Source organism: Tinamus guttatus, unplaced genomic scaffold (assembly GCF_059628265.1).
Source record: "Tinamus guttatus ecotype Peru unplaced genomic scaffold, ASM5962826v1 Tinamus_guttatus_pri_ptg000353l, whole genome shotgun sequence".
NCBI classification, from domain to species: domain Eukaryota; kingdom Metazoa; phylum Chordata; class Aves; order Tinamiformes; family Tinamidae; genus Tinamus; species Tinamus guttatus.
Window position 1 is genome coordinate 363,298 of NW_028288887.1, and position 14,807 is coordinate 378,104.

Sequence of the window (14,807 nt, forward strand, 5' to 3'; positions counted from 1 at the left end):
AAATGAGTGAACGACATACGCTCTTGTATCTTTTGTGCCTTTCTGCATGTAAGAAACTGCTTCAAACTGTGATTTCCGTTGCTATAAACGTTCATATATCTGTGCCTGGCATGCCTGGCATGGTTTGGAATTGCGTCATAACTCTGTGGTGCTCCTTGTAGAGAAATGGTGTTTCCCAGCTATTCTGGTCCTGACATCTTTCCTCCCTTTCCTTTTTGTGTTTTGCTCAGTTGTTCCTATGATAAACCTGCAGATGTTCTTCCTGGGTGTCTAATAGAGGCTTCAGATGCATTTGCCACTGCTCTCCTCCCTGCCTCAGAAGGATTTCTGCAGTGGTTGTCCCTGTTTTTTGTTTTGTTGTGTGTGTTTTTTTTTTAATCTTTTCTTCCCTTGGATCCTGGAGATTCCCAGGGAATGATCAGAGCTTTGTCTTTTGTGCTGCTCTGGAAAACAAAACAAAACAAAAAAAATGTGTATATTTTCATTCATTTGCTGCCTCATTTTTTATATATATCAGCAGGTGAAATTAAAAAAAAATCTCTCTTTTATGGAGTACATAAATAACCTTTGAGCAGCTTCAGGAGGAAATAAACATGAAACTTATAAAGGAGCTGCAGTTCTTGAATGCTATGCCAATTCTGTTTAAATTAACAGAAAATGTTGACCTGTAAAGTGAGAATTCACCCAATTCACGTTTCTAATTTTATTTTTCTGTTTGCCTCTCTTCAAATGTTGTGCATGTGCAACAAAGATATAAATGGCATTCAAGAAATCCGCCTCCACTGCTGCCAGGTTTCTGGCACTAAACACAAGCTGTGTTGTGATATGAGTAAAACTTATCATGTGGGAAATGAGCCTAAAATGACATTTATATGTTTAGCTTAGAGGAGAGAAATGCAGAGGCACAAAGTCACTCAAGTGGCACAAAATCAGTTTGCGTTTTGCAGACTGAATTCCTTAAAGACAGGCTCATTAGAAGTTCTTGTTGTCAAATGCTGTTTGCTTTCACCTTCAAAACTGTCTGCATTAATAATGAGCAGCTCCACTTGGAAGCTATTTACATGAAGCATCATTCATGTCTGTGGTGCAGTGCTCAGCAAGGGTGGGAGGGAGAATACACACTCAGCCGCAAATGAATTCAAGAAGAGCCCAATGTACATTGATGAAAAATGTTGGTAGAGTTTAAGATTATGAGCTAATATAGCACATTCTAGATGAAGTCTAGCTCAGTAGGACTTGACAGCAAGGAGGATTTACTTCTGCTTAGTTAACTCAGCTAAATGTACATGGCAAGTCTGAATAGTGATGTTTGAATATCACAACCAGTACTTTATTTCCTCTGTTTTGTATTTAATGATATTCCAGCCCCATAAATTCCAAACTTCATGTGGAAGACAGGTTCTTCTGGGACTCAGCTAGCCTACTATTCCTAAGTTGTTATTTTTGCCTAGATAGCTTTTATTTTGTAATAACTCTCCATTTCTCTGGGAGTGTTATTGTCAGCAACTAGTATGTTGCCCATACACTGAGGCCTTCAGTGATATGACAGTTATATAGTATAATGAGAATCTGTAGAAATTTTCCCATAACATTTTTCAAGTGTGGTTTCAAGCATATGATGAAAATCTCATTTCTGGGGTTACTGTAAAAATAGCTAATGTAGCTTTCCTTTAAACTTTATTGTAATGTCAGATTCACAGTTTTCAGAGTAACTCAAATGAACAGGCAAGGTAATCTATAATTATCAGATAACCTTAACCCGATGTGTACAATGAGGAAGGACTGTTGGACAAATATTTACCAGATTACAATCTTCACCTGGCTGCAGAAACAAATATTCTGTACCATCCTTCTTATGTTACCTACTTGTATGTATGCCTTATTAAGCTCTTTAGTGATGGGAAAGCTTTAGTGGTTCTTTTGGCAATCAAATTTCTATCAAAAAAACAAAGAATTTTGCAATACACATTGATATATATCACAGTCTGGGGCCTGAGAATATCTGCAAATACATTACTTCTGCTGTTTTGTTTAAGATTTATAAAATGGCCTTTTTGTCTTTTCTATGTTGAACTTTTCATAAAGCATTCTCTCACTGTCATTCATTCCCCGCTGCTTTTCCACTCCAGTTCTTTCATGAACAGCCAGTTGTCCATATCGGACATTGCCTATGTGAACGAATAGCCCCCCTAGACAATCTATGCATCTTGCTTTCTGCCCATCAAAGATGGAAACAAACTGCCATGCTAACACTGCCATTGCATATTAGATCAAATTTATTCTTCCTTAGACTTATTTTATTTCCCTTAAAAATAGATATTAGTGTAAAATACAGACATCGTATTTCATAACTTAAACCTAAAAAGATGATCATCAGAGTAATTCTATGATTTTGTTGAAAGGACTGCGATAAAACAGCAGCAGCCAGTAATCATAACTGAATTGGAAAATGTTTTATTCAAGTACATGTTAAAAAAAAATGTTTTTTTATTGTTTCAGGACACAGCAGGTCAGGAGAGATATAGAACAATTACCACAGCCTATTACAGGGGTGCAATGGGCTTCATTTTAATGTATGACATCACGAACGAAGAATCCTTCAATGCTGTGCAAGACTGGTAAGTTAAATGTGGAATTCATTTTAAATACCATACAGAATATTTGATATTATTTACCTGCTGTGATAGTGCAAATTATTTTGGAAAACCTATTTCCAAATAGACTCCCTAAGGATTCCTGTGTTCAAATGTTATTTTTTTTTTTTTGGAAAATGCAATAAATACTTTAAAATGTGTTGCATATACATCACAACCATTGTTTTTTCCATGGTTTCAATCAATAAGGGTTATTTATACCACAAATCCAGGAATTTCCTAATATGGAAAGTAACTGAAAAGGTAACAGAAAGGTTTTCCATATTTTGAAAGTTCACAGAAAAAATGAGATACCTTTTGGGGGATTTCTTTTTGATTAAATTTTTCGTCAAGTTGCTTTTAATCTTAGCTGGCTGGGCGTTATTGTCCCAGTCTTGTGCCTCACTGTAGAGATGATGAGTCGACTTCATCATAGTAGTTTAACCTATGTTATGTTACAATGCATTTTGTGACTGCCAAGATATCAGCGTGTGTCATTTAAATCAGACATGGGCAAGTCGCGCTATGGGTGAGGAACCAAATCGCTCAAGGCTTTTTTAAATAAAGCTGATGCAAAAGGAAATTTAGTGTTAATCTTCAGTGGTCTCCTCTCACCTTTTATGAGTTATGTTGCTATCTGATAGTTTCCTAGCATTGCACTGAGTGATGTGATTAGCATTTGCCTTGCGTGCTCCATATGCCCCCTTGCATTCTGTTCCCTTGGAAGAACTGTGTTTGAAAGAGGATTGTATTTGGAGATTGGTATTTCGGAGGGTGTTTTTTTTTTTGTTTAAAGTTATATAACACTGTGTACTTTTTTCAGGGCAGGGCTTTTTTCAGATTTGGTTTTACACTTGAAGTAAAAAGCAATGATGATGTGATAGCTCTTTGTTTCTAAGGGCACTGCTGCCCAAACTCAGGCTACCCAAGAGAAAGCTCTTTCTTTCACATTCTCCTACTGTTATGGTAGATGTTCCACTGAACCCATGGAGCAGCTTCCTTCTCTTCATCTAGAGGGTACTTTTGATCTAGATGTGCTGAGCCTGCCTCATTCAGCACTCCTGAAAATAAGAACTGAGAACATGAATTTGATTCTGTTGTAGAAGAAATAGGCTGGAACTTGGTTGTCTGACGTTGCCTGCCTAAACAGTAGGGATGTGCTCATTCACGTTCCACCTATGGAAAGGGACAACACCAGGGTGTCTCCTCCACACCTCTGAAATACCTGTATGACTGAGCTGCTCTTTTAAAGCATTTATATTTTGCCTTTTACTAAAGAATGAATAAGCTTAAATGATTGGTGTAGGCCAGACGTAGTTTTTGTCCAACTGAATTTATCTGAGAGGCGTGTGCTTAGAACACGAAGCAACAGACAGGTTTGCTCACTGTAACTTGTTATACCAAGGAGATATTCTGCCCGTTTTACCCAAGAGGAATTAACATGCTGAAGGGTTTCTGTTGAACAGCTGAGAGTGCAGCTCTGTTCTACAGCATTAGACAGAATCTCCTACCTAACAGGAGGCAGTGACAAATATTACCCATGGTTGCTGTGGTGTGGAAGTTCATCACGACCAAGGAATCAAGCAACACAGCCAGACTCCTAGCCAACCTAGTGATAGTGTTTGCAGCACCGCTGCTTCCAGGGCCTGCCAGCTGAATGAAGCTCTCTATTGCTTTGGCTCTGCTACCCATTGTCCATGGGCTGAATCCATGCAAGCACTGGGTTAAATGTGCAGTAATGGCTCTCTAGGGACGGATGGAACCTCTTTGCCCCCCTCCTGGACAAACCTCCCCTGATACAAAGGTTTCTTCGTATCAAGTGTAAATATGAGTGATTATTATTAATTTCCCTGGTTGTTTGCTTTCCAATTTCCTGGATCTGGTGTGGTAACTAGGCTTCATGCTAATAACAAAACAAAGAAAAACCTGTAAAATGAAACAAAATATTTAAAAGCTATGGGTTTTTAAAAGCTATAGGCTTGTGAATTAGGATTTTTCCGTCATTTTTCACTAGTTGCTGTACAAATAGTTGGCAGCCACTGTAGACATTTGGTGGACACGGAGGTCTGTGTGATTATACACCTAGAGCTATTGATCAGTGATCTGCATGATGGCAGTGGTGACAGATAGGCAGAATGTCTCACTTGTCAAGATGAGACGGGGATTTTATTTTTAATTTAATTTAATTTAATTTAATTTTATTTTATTTTATTTTATTTTATTTTATTTTATTTTATTTTATTTTATTTTATTTTATTTTTATTTTTTGTGAGCCCCGTTGCTGCCCTTCATCTCTGCTTTATTCTTCCCTTCTCACAGCTGATAATTTTGATTAGTAAATGCTCCAGTTTTGGTAGTAACCTACAGCTTGCTTCTGAATATGAGGGAAGTAAAACTGCCAATTACCAAAGCTGCAGAAGACCAAGTCTGTCTGCATGTTACTCTGTCTATGTGTTTGTGAAAGATGTTGGAGGGGCAGAGGGGTAGCAAGAGCTTTTAAGCCTTTCCAGCTTGCAATGCTTTTCCTTCTGATAAATGTGCCTCTGAAGACAGCAGTGCCATTTCCTTCATGTGCACGATGGGCCAAATCCACACTCAAATCTCATCAGCCTCAAGGCTTGATTTAGAAATGTCATTACAGTCAGTGTAATGAATCTACAAGTGCCTTTTAGCTTTGGGTAAGTGACTTCAGTTAAAAATGGGTGTTGGGATGATTCTTTAAAAGCAATTTGTTCAAAGCTTCTGTATTCACGCTGAAAGGAACTTTTTCATTTGAAATCTAGTTGAAATTTATAATTTATAACAACAGATGGATAGCCTATTTCTAAGTTTGCAGTGCCTAGATCAGCATGAATATTCAATTGATGTTATATCTCATTTGACTATTAACATTTTACATATATAAAATCAGTATTTGTATTTTTATTAAAACTATTACTATCAGTATATGAAACAATACAATAGCCTTGCAAACACCCTGTGACCACTCTGTAAGACTGGGAAAGTGTTTGGTCTGACTTGGCTAAATGACTTGGATGTGTAATAAATTTCAGCTAGAACACAGGCACTTCAGGAAACATTTGCATCTTCTTCCCTAAGTAAAACCACACAGAAGTACTTGAAGATTATACACAATAGTAACAATAAAAGTTGTAACATAAGAAGGATTTTTTTTCTGGTGTTCAGAACATGGAGACCAATTTATTTTTGTGTGTTAATTTTAAGGAATATTATTAATCTTCTAAAGATTCCTTCTGAAGAAGGATCAATCACCCAATTGTATCCCTACCAGTATTCTGCTAGTTTTCTTCTCTAATCAGACTGCATTTTTAAGTATATATTTTCAGTTCTTTAGAGAGTGCTAAAATTAAATGAAAACAGTAAAGTAACTGAGGCAAAGTATTTTCCTGCTCTAGATTTCAGAAGCATTTTGAATCTGATTTATGTCATTAACAATTTTTTGTTACTTATTTATTTGTGAAATATTCAGGTTCATGCCCAAGACAGAAGAAACACTCAGTGCCTGCACAGCCTTTTTCACAATGGAAGAATGTATTATTTCATGATGGATCGGAGTGTATTATTTACAATATTGAAATATCAAACTAATAATATAGACTTGACAAAATGCAGAAAGAGAACTTGTCTTTCTCAGATAAGAAGGATCATTATTAAGAGTATTCATATGACTCAGGCAGGGGGATAAGTTATTTTCTTTCCCTGGGCTTTGACTCGTGCAAAGTCAAAGTTGGGTTAGGTGTGCAAGCATGCAAGTTAGGTGTGCAACCCGTGTCCATGTCCCTTTTCCCAGTCAGCCTGAACAAGCCAGTGCTGCTGGCGAGTATGCAGTGCTAAGTCACCCTCAGAATGGGTTTCCTTTAAAGCAAATACCAGTGGCAGTAGTCACAGCATTGAACAATATTCTCCTCTACAGTTGCAGCTTTTCAGAATTCTCAGAGACTAACAGTTTCTGCTTTTATTCAGTAAGAGTGGGTGGATGCTGAAAACTGGCTGCTAGCAGAAACAGCAAAGCAGGCGTGCTTTGACTCAGCAGATCTGATGGAGTTCTGCCCAGACTTTGAAGCTGCCTTTTCCAGGAGGTTATTCCCTTCAGAAGTGCAGCTAACCAGGCAAGTGCAAGGAGTCAAACTTGCAAGGCTTTGGGCTGTAGTAGTCATGCTGCCCTAAAAAGATGGAGCATTTTAGGAAGGGATTTATTTCCTATGAATGCTCTGCTGGTGGGCATTTAGTCCTGGCTGGCTGAGGACGAGAGGGGACTAGAGCCTGAATTAGAAATAGAGAATAACAGAAACAGAAAATAATATTCACAGGTTTCAAGTAATTAATCTAATGGAATTTGATTTCCTATAATGCATTCCTTCTTGTTAAATCCAAATTGGAATCGGTGCATGTTGAGAGTGGTTCCATGCCACCTCAATGCACATTTGTTTTACGAGTTCAGTTATAATGTCACAGTGGTTGCATTCATTCCTTTTTTTATGCTGCCATCTATAGCTATACTTTTTTTAGACTTTCTTTCCTGCTTATGTTTCAGCTTATATTTGTCCTTACAATAGAGAGGAGAGGTGAAGGCTTTATTCTGTCTTTATGAATGCTCCCATTGCTATAGAAGCACCAGGAAAATAACTGTTCCTGAGGTGAAGGTAAAGCTATTTTTATAAATATGTCTTTTCTAGAATTCTGTTGATTGGTTTGGAGGAGGGAGAGTTTTTTATACTGTGATATTCTTAGTGCAGTGTCCCCAGGTGTGTCAGAAAAAGCAGGAATGAAAACCATGATCTAAAAGGCTCAAGTTTTGTTCTCTAGGTTGGAATCCAGCTGCCTTGACTTGAAACTTTGCAAAGTCCAGAACCTAGACAGGGAAGAAGAGCACACTGTGTAAAGCGTTTTACACTCAATTTTAAGTTGCATCACTGTACCTGAAAATGTTGTCCTAACTTCAAGTGCTTGTCTGGCAGTATCTTTATAACTATATGGTGATCAAGTAAGTTCTGCAAGCACTACTGTAGAGGGCTTCCTACACTGGGCAGGAATTCAGAATTGAAGACTTGCACATTGGTGAAGTCAGCAATCCCTGGATGTCTCTCAAGAGGCACATGAGGTTGAGGGAGCCTGAGATGCTCTGCGGTATTGAAGTTGCAAGAAGATCTCTCTTCTTGTGAGTCTGTCAGGGTGTACAGAACTGGTTCATCCCACTTTCTGTCTGAGGTCTAAGGGAGAGGCAAGCACAGCATTCTGGGAAAACTCTGATCCCCTACATCCTTTAAAAATCAAGCTTTTCTTAAAACTGCTGAGATGGATAATTTTAATGCACCTGTTTTAAAGGACTATAGCTACATCTCTTCTAAGGCAAGAAGTTTACAGGGTCTTCTATGGAAAATGTTTCTTTTTTTCCTCTTGCTTTTTCTCTCTGGCATTCTTTAAATCGATCTCCATTTTCTGTCTGCTCATGGTCATCAATTTTGGGAAGGGAACATTTGGCGGAAGATACATAAGAGTCCTATTTAATGAAGAAAACAGCAGCTGAGGACAGAGCAGGTGATTTCTGGGGTTAGAGCTCTCCTGTGTTACATCTGCTTGTGAGTTTTCATAGGAAATTGCTGTATAATTTAGTACTAAGCAATATTCCAGAAAGAATATGAATATTATCTGAATTTCAAATTAATGCCAACAGAATTATGTTCTGTTTCCTCTCTGCCCATAATACATGGGAGATGGTTATTGGAAATTGGGTCTCAGCAAAAACAATTGAAATGAAAACATAGTCATCATGTAAGACCAGAGTAGATTTTGAGCTGTGCAATATTATGATTTCACCTGACTAAATGTCAGAAAATGATCTTTTTTTTTCTGTAGAATACATAGCTTGAATTAAATCCTTCAAGGCACCATTGCAGAAAGTTTTAAAACAGAACCTTAGATTAATGGCTATGCTGCTCTCAATACAAGATAATATTTAGAATTAAGACTCAAAAAATAAGAACATTCACTGCAAGATGGCATTTGGCAGCTGGACTTACTGAATATGCCAGTACCAGCAGTCATTCTGGACAGCATTCTGGAAGAAAAATACTCAATTCCTTTAAACAATTAGCTTTTTCTTTCTCATTGAGGACCCCCAAGTGAACTAGCAGGTGGTAAGCTAAGGCTGCTGTGCTTAGATTTTGTGTGTCTTGCCCTGCCTGTGTTGTAATAAGATACATGATGGCGCTTTTTGAATTGTCATTAAGAGAAAAAATAAAACTGGAAAATACATTAACATGTAAATGGAGGAATGTAAAACGTCCCCAGAGCAAATTAAGCTCATTAAGTTAATGTCAGTACTGCTACATGCACTTTTAAAGGGCATATGTTCCAAAGGAGATGTTCTCTTCAGTTCTGACTCTCAGTTTTCAGTCTAATATTTATGCTTGGTGCATGCTTGATCTACTGACAAGCTATTTTTCTTTTACCTCTCGATATTGAACTTAGCTCTATCATTTAGGAAAAATCCATTATATGTTGCATATCAGCAACCAAATCTGGAAAGTGCTTCTAGGCAAATTTAACCTCCATCCCTCTTTGCCAAAACGTGCAAGCTGACATGCAGCACAGTTTGCGCCATCCCGCTGCCGAGAGCATTGACACAAGCTGTGCATCCCATTGCCCATCCGTGCCCTGGGCCACTGTGTCCCGTGGGGCTCTGCCCGGACATGAGCTGCATCCACGTGCAAACTGGGAATCTGCCCTGCAGCCAACAGCAACGCAGCTCCCGAGCCATTTGAAAGAATATTCTGATTCTGATATCAAGCATACAAGTTGGGCTTGATACAGACAAAAAGATTTAAGCAGACGCCCTCTTTGTTTGACATACTTATGCTTTTCAGCCAAGCAGATGCTAATAAATTGCACGTTACATAGACTGCACAGTTTCACATCACTCTCCTACTTAAAAGATTAGACCACTAATAATGCATAAGTGATATCTTGCAAAAAGAAGAGGGTGAAAATTCAAGATGAATATTTCAAAGGAGCCACAGTTTGGTATGTTTCTTAATTTGTCTTTCTTTTGCACGATAGATATTGAGCAGGAGAGGATTGATATTATATAAAGATTTGTATTTTATAATTTAAAATAGTATTTGTGGCTGAAATTATATGAAACTTCCAGTTTTGGTTTATAATGTTCACTGTTGAAAATGAACTTTTGTTATGCCCAAAATGATACTAAAATTCTTTGTTGCTTCATAAACTGTAAATACTTGCTTCAGGTTACTTTACTTTTTCACTTCTTATTCCTGTAAGGAGAATGAAGTCCAGTAGCAAATTAGATATGCTTCAAAAGCAAAATATTTTCTCTGTCTATAAATAGTATCTATGCATTTTTACAATGTAATTCTTGGTAAAACAAATATACCTTAAAATTCCATATTCAAAGTCACTTTTTAAGCAGTTTTTCACCCATTATTGGGGGTGGAATACCTTATGTTGTAAATTGAATATGGATAACTTCATTTTCAGGGATGATGCATTATCTTTTCTCCGAAAAGCCCGTCTTCAGCCTTAGTTTGAATCCCAAGTGATAAATTGGTACCAGCTCAAAACCCCTTCCACCCTTGCTAGTTTCACAGACCCACTTCAAAGTCTGACACAATGTTTCTTACATGATATCCAAAAAAGCAGTTTCCTCAAGTTTGAAAGTCAAGTGTGGGGAATATCCCCAGAAATGTGAGGAACAGCATATACTACAACTGACTTGCCCTGAAAGAAAAGTTACATTGAAAGGAATATGTTGCAAGTACATTTTTTCCTATATTTAATTAAATTATAAATTTCATTAAATAAATTATAATTTTAACCATTATTCTTAACACATATGATGGACAAACAAACAATATTCAGTATCAACTATTTGTTGCTTGAAAAAAAAAACGATTTGTTGCCCAAAAATAATATACTGCCTTCTGCTATCACTGACATTACCAAATAAATGGCTTTAGGTCGGCCTGAAGGCAACTCTCCATGATGAAAAAGAATATGTCCATTGTATTTTAAAGGCTCTTCCTGATAACTTATCTGATACTAGGCCTAAGCGGCATAAGCAGCTACAGCCTGGACAGTGTTGCTTTGATGTAGATAATTTTCTTATCTTTTTTTTTTTCTGCTAAATTCTGAATTGAAATATGCATATTACAGATGGGAATTTATGCAAATCCTTATCCAACTCTTTTTGTCTCGAAAATAGTAAACCTTTGATTTAGAAGTTTGAACATCATCGTAAAAGTTTTCAATAATTTTACACTCAAATTTTCAAGCAATGCTGTGGTTAGTTAGGAAAGATAGCAGTTAAATTTTCACGTGAGTTTTCATACTTTATTATCATGGAGAAATACACTTTGGAGTTTGAAATTATCCATACTTGGTTCTTGGTATGGTTTGCCCTTCCGCACTTGCTCCCTTCATTCATATTGCTACGGAATTAAGTGCTTCTGGAGACGGTCCAACACCTACCTGCATCACCTTTGCTACAGATGTGCCATCTTCTCTGGTGCCAGGGTGCTGTGTTACCTGATACCATGTGTTTGTCCAGTTGTGCCATGCTACATCAAGCTGTATTAATGATGTCAATCTAAAAGGAGGAAGCAAGTGCTGCCTAGACCAAATTCTCTCAGGCTGCTCCACGTCATCCTCAAATTTATCTCAAATCTGAGATAGGGCAGCCTAGCCATGAAGGTGTTGATGGCTGTGGTCAGTCACAGGTGGCTGAGTGGAGCTCCACAGTGGCATAATCTCAGTGATTTGCTTCAAGAACTCACCAGGAAGCGAGTCGGTCTTGAATGCCAGCGGACTTAACTGGCCCTGAGGGTGCCTTAAATGAGTGGCTCGTGAGTTTTTCATTTTTGGCTAACACAGTAGTTCATTGAGGCTGTTACCGGGCCTGGCTAGACATGATTCACTGGAGGGCTGGCAGAACAGATAGGAGGAAAATGGGCTGTGGCTTCTCTATGTCATGAGTGTGGCTGCCTCTCTTCTCATCCCCCATCTTTTCAGGTAAGGGCTGCAGTTTCTGAGATGAATTGCTTTTCTTCTTATTAGACCTGGGCAGTTAGTAAGAAAGGCTGCATTGCTCCTTTCCTAGTCCCTTTTTCCTCATGCAGAAAATCTTGGCAGTTCATAGAAACCACCAATATCTTTTATTTGGGAAAACATGACAAAATAGCAATTCATGACTGGATACTATCTCACGAGAAAAGAGGTTTGGCTTTAGATATAACTATCCCCACACTTCAGTTTTAATTCCCAAGAGCATACGCAGCAGAATTTTCCTCTAGTTCATGAGTTTCTGCCAATTGCTTTTTATGATCACACAACAAGCAGCACAACATACCTATTTTGTAGCCTGCTACCTCTCAGCTTGTGAATTGGGCATCAATAATTAATAATCATACTGCAGATGTGACAGTCTGAGAATAAACTTTCTTTGTTAGACTAGAATTTTCACAGTGTATTTTCATTGCATTGCTGATGAGGCACTATAGATACTCAATTAGTTGGAGAACTGTTGTTAAATAAAGACGAAGTATCTCCTATTCTGCAGCACATCCTGTTCCTCCTCTGTTGTAGTCACCGAAAGTTTCACTGAGGTAGATGAAAGCAAATCAGAGAATTGGATTAAAATCTAAATGCTGCCATGCTAAACTGATATTCATTAATTAAAGTGTACTATGATACTCTTAATGAGATTTTTCAGTTTTCATAGAATCATAGAATCATAGAATGCTTAAGGTTGGAAGGGACCTCTAGAGGTCATCTAGTCCAACCCCCCTGCACACGCAGGGTCACGTAGAGCACGTGGCACAGGAAAAATTTGCCCATGTTTTTTAAGACTGAATGATATGCCCTTTATTTTTCCAAAAAGTTTAAGTGGAAAACACCTCTGAGAGGCTACTGGTAAGCTGCCTGAGTTTATTAGGACAATAAGCAAAATTAAGCAAGGTAATACAATCACATGCTAAATAAAATATATGGAATATTGATTCAAATATTTAGTCTAGTCTGCCTCTCTATTTTATAGTTTTTATACTTTTCTCACAGTCCATCTGTCACGGCCAGTGGCAAAAGAAATTAAAACTGTCATTTTATCATCCAATCACAATATTTATTTTTGTAGGTTATAAATGTCATAATGTTTTGTGGTAATGGTGGTAGTATTTATAGGCTGAACAGTAACTAATATGCTCTTTTAATCTCCCTGTAACTGTGCATGTTGAAAATGTAATGCTGTTGCTCAGCATTCCCAAATGAAAACTCTGCTCCAGCAAATAACACGAGTCTTATCAGTAGAAGTTCCCAATGCCAGCTCTAGTCACAGAAAAATTACTTTTTTTTTCCCACACTCTAATTCTGTTATTCTTAACTCTAGAAGAATATTATGGTCTCACATGGCCTATGAAAAGTACCAAGCTCAAACTCAGAGATTCCCTGAGGAGGCCTTTCCTACTGGGCATTTCAGATTTGCAATTATTCTCTGTGGACTGGGATAGGCATCACTAGCACTAAATACTGCACTTTGGTTCATGAAACTTGGAGGTTATCTCTTTGAAAACCCAACAGTCAAGAAAGTAAAAGTCAGCAGTAAAGCAGTGTATAGCCACATAGGCAGTATGAAGGAAATTTAACAGAATATCTCCTCCCTATCAGTTCCTCACCTCCGATTCCAAGAAGGCCAATGGGATCCTGGGGTGCATTAAGAAGAGTGTCTCCAGCAGGTTGAGGGAGGTGATCCTGCCCCTCTACTCAGCCCTGGTGAGGCCACATCTGGAGTATTGTGTCCAGTTCTGGGCCCCACAGTACAAGAGGGATGTGGAACTGCTGGAGAGAGTCCAGCGCAGGGCCACAAGGATGATCAGGGGCCTGGAACATCTGCCCTATGAGGAGAGGCTGAGGGAGCTGGGCCTGTTCAGCCTGGAGAAGAGAAGGCTGAGAGGGGATCTAATCAGTGTCTACAAGTACCTCAAGGGAGGCAGTGAGGAGGATGGTCATGGCCTCTTTTCAGTGGTGGCCACTGACAGAACTAGAGGCAATGGCCGCAAACTGAAGCACCAAAAGTTCCACAGGAACTTAAGGAAAAATTTTTTAACACTGAGGGTGACAGAGCGCTGGAACAGGCTGCCCAGAGAGGTTGTGGAGTCTCCTTCTCTGGAGATCTTCAAAACCCGCTTGGATGCAGTCCTGTGCCACGTGCTCTAGGTGACCCTGCGTGTGCAGGGGGGTTGGACTAGATGACCTCTAGAGGTCCCTTCCAACCTTAAGCATTCTATGATTCTATGATTCCCTTCAGGTTGCTTCCTTTCTTTTGCTAAATTCTTTGATTTTGATTCCTACTTTCTGCTTCTAATTTCAACACAGGTTGTTTAAAGTGTCAAGTATTAGCAGTTTTAAAAGGGTGCAAGTTATGTGAGATACAGGCAGTATGTGGGTGAGTACAAGTTTTGTTGGAATTCAGTCTTTTGTTCGAGGGCAAGAGCTATTACTGTAGCTAAATTCAGACTGAAATTGTAAGGTAACGTAGCAACGTAGCCCAGTAATTTCTGTTTATTTTCAAAGCACAACTTAATGTTATTTAGGTCTGGCCTGCAAATGAAGCAACTTCCAGTGTGCCTCCCATTACTACATTGCAAGATAGAGTGATAGCTATACAGGGTGACAAAACACAGCATACATAGCCTCAAACACTTAGGTATGTTCGTTATAAGCAATGGGCAGATAGAGCTGGATAGTGATAGCTCAGTGATCAATCACAAGTGACAAAACCAAAGTATTTCATACATTGGTCCTTCAGTAGTGGTGTGTGAACTCTTGTTTCACTGAAGATATGGAGAGGGAAATAAAAGGCCCTGTGTCTGTCCATAACTTCTGGAAATGCCCAGGAAAACCTACAGAAACAGATACTGTTGTATTTCAGCTCTGACTCTACCTGGGAAATAGGGACCTCACTCTGTCTTTGCCTCTTCTTTCTTCCTTTGGGATTTTTAAAAATGCAATTAAAACAAAATTCACACAAAAAATCAAGAGAGGAGTTGTAGCTGCACACTAATCACAGCAGGGAAGGCGTTCAGATCCTTTCCTCCCCTTTCCTCGCAAACAGCCAGTTGCTGTCATGAGTTCACATCA

General features: G+C 38.6%; 1 protein-coding gene across 1 annotated transcript in view; it reads left to right on the plus strand.

Moving 5' to 3' along the window:
• Positions 1-14,807, plus strand: part of LOC104574774 (ras-related protein Rab-3C-like) — a 148,659-nt gene that overhangs the window by 83,833 nt on the left and 50,019 nt on the right. Inside the window, exon 3 of the mRNA XM_088529874.1 lies at positions 2,500-2,618. Coding sequence (XP_088386000.1) covers positions 2,500-2,618 — 119 coding nt within the window. The remainder of the gene's footprint in view (positions 1-2,499; positions 2,619-14,807) is intronic.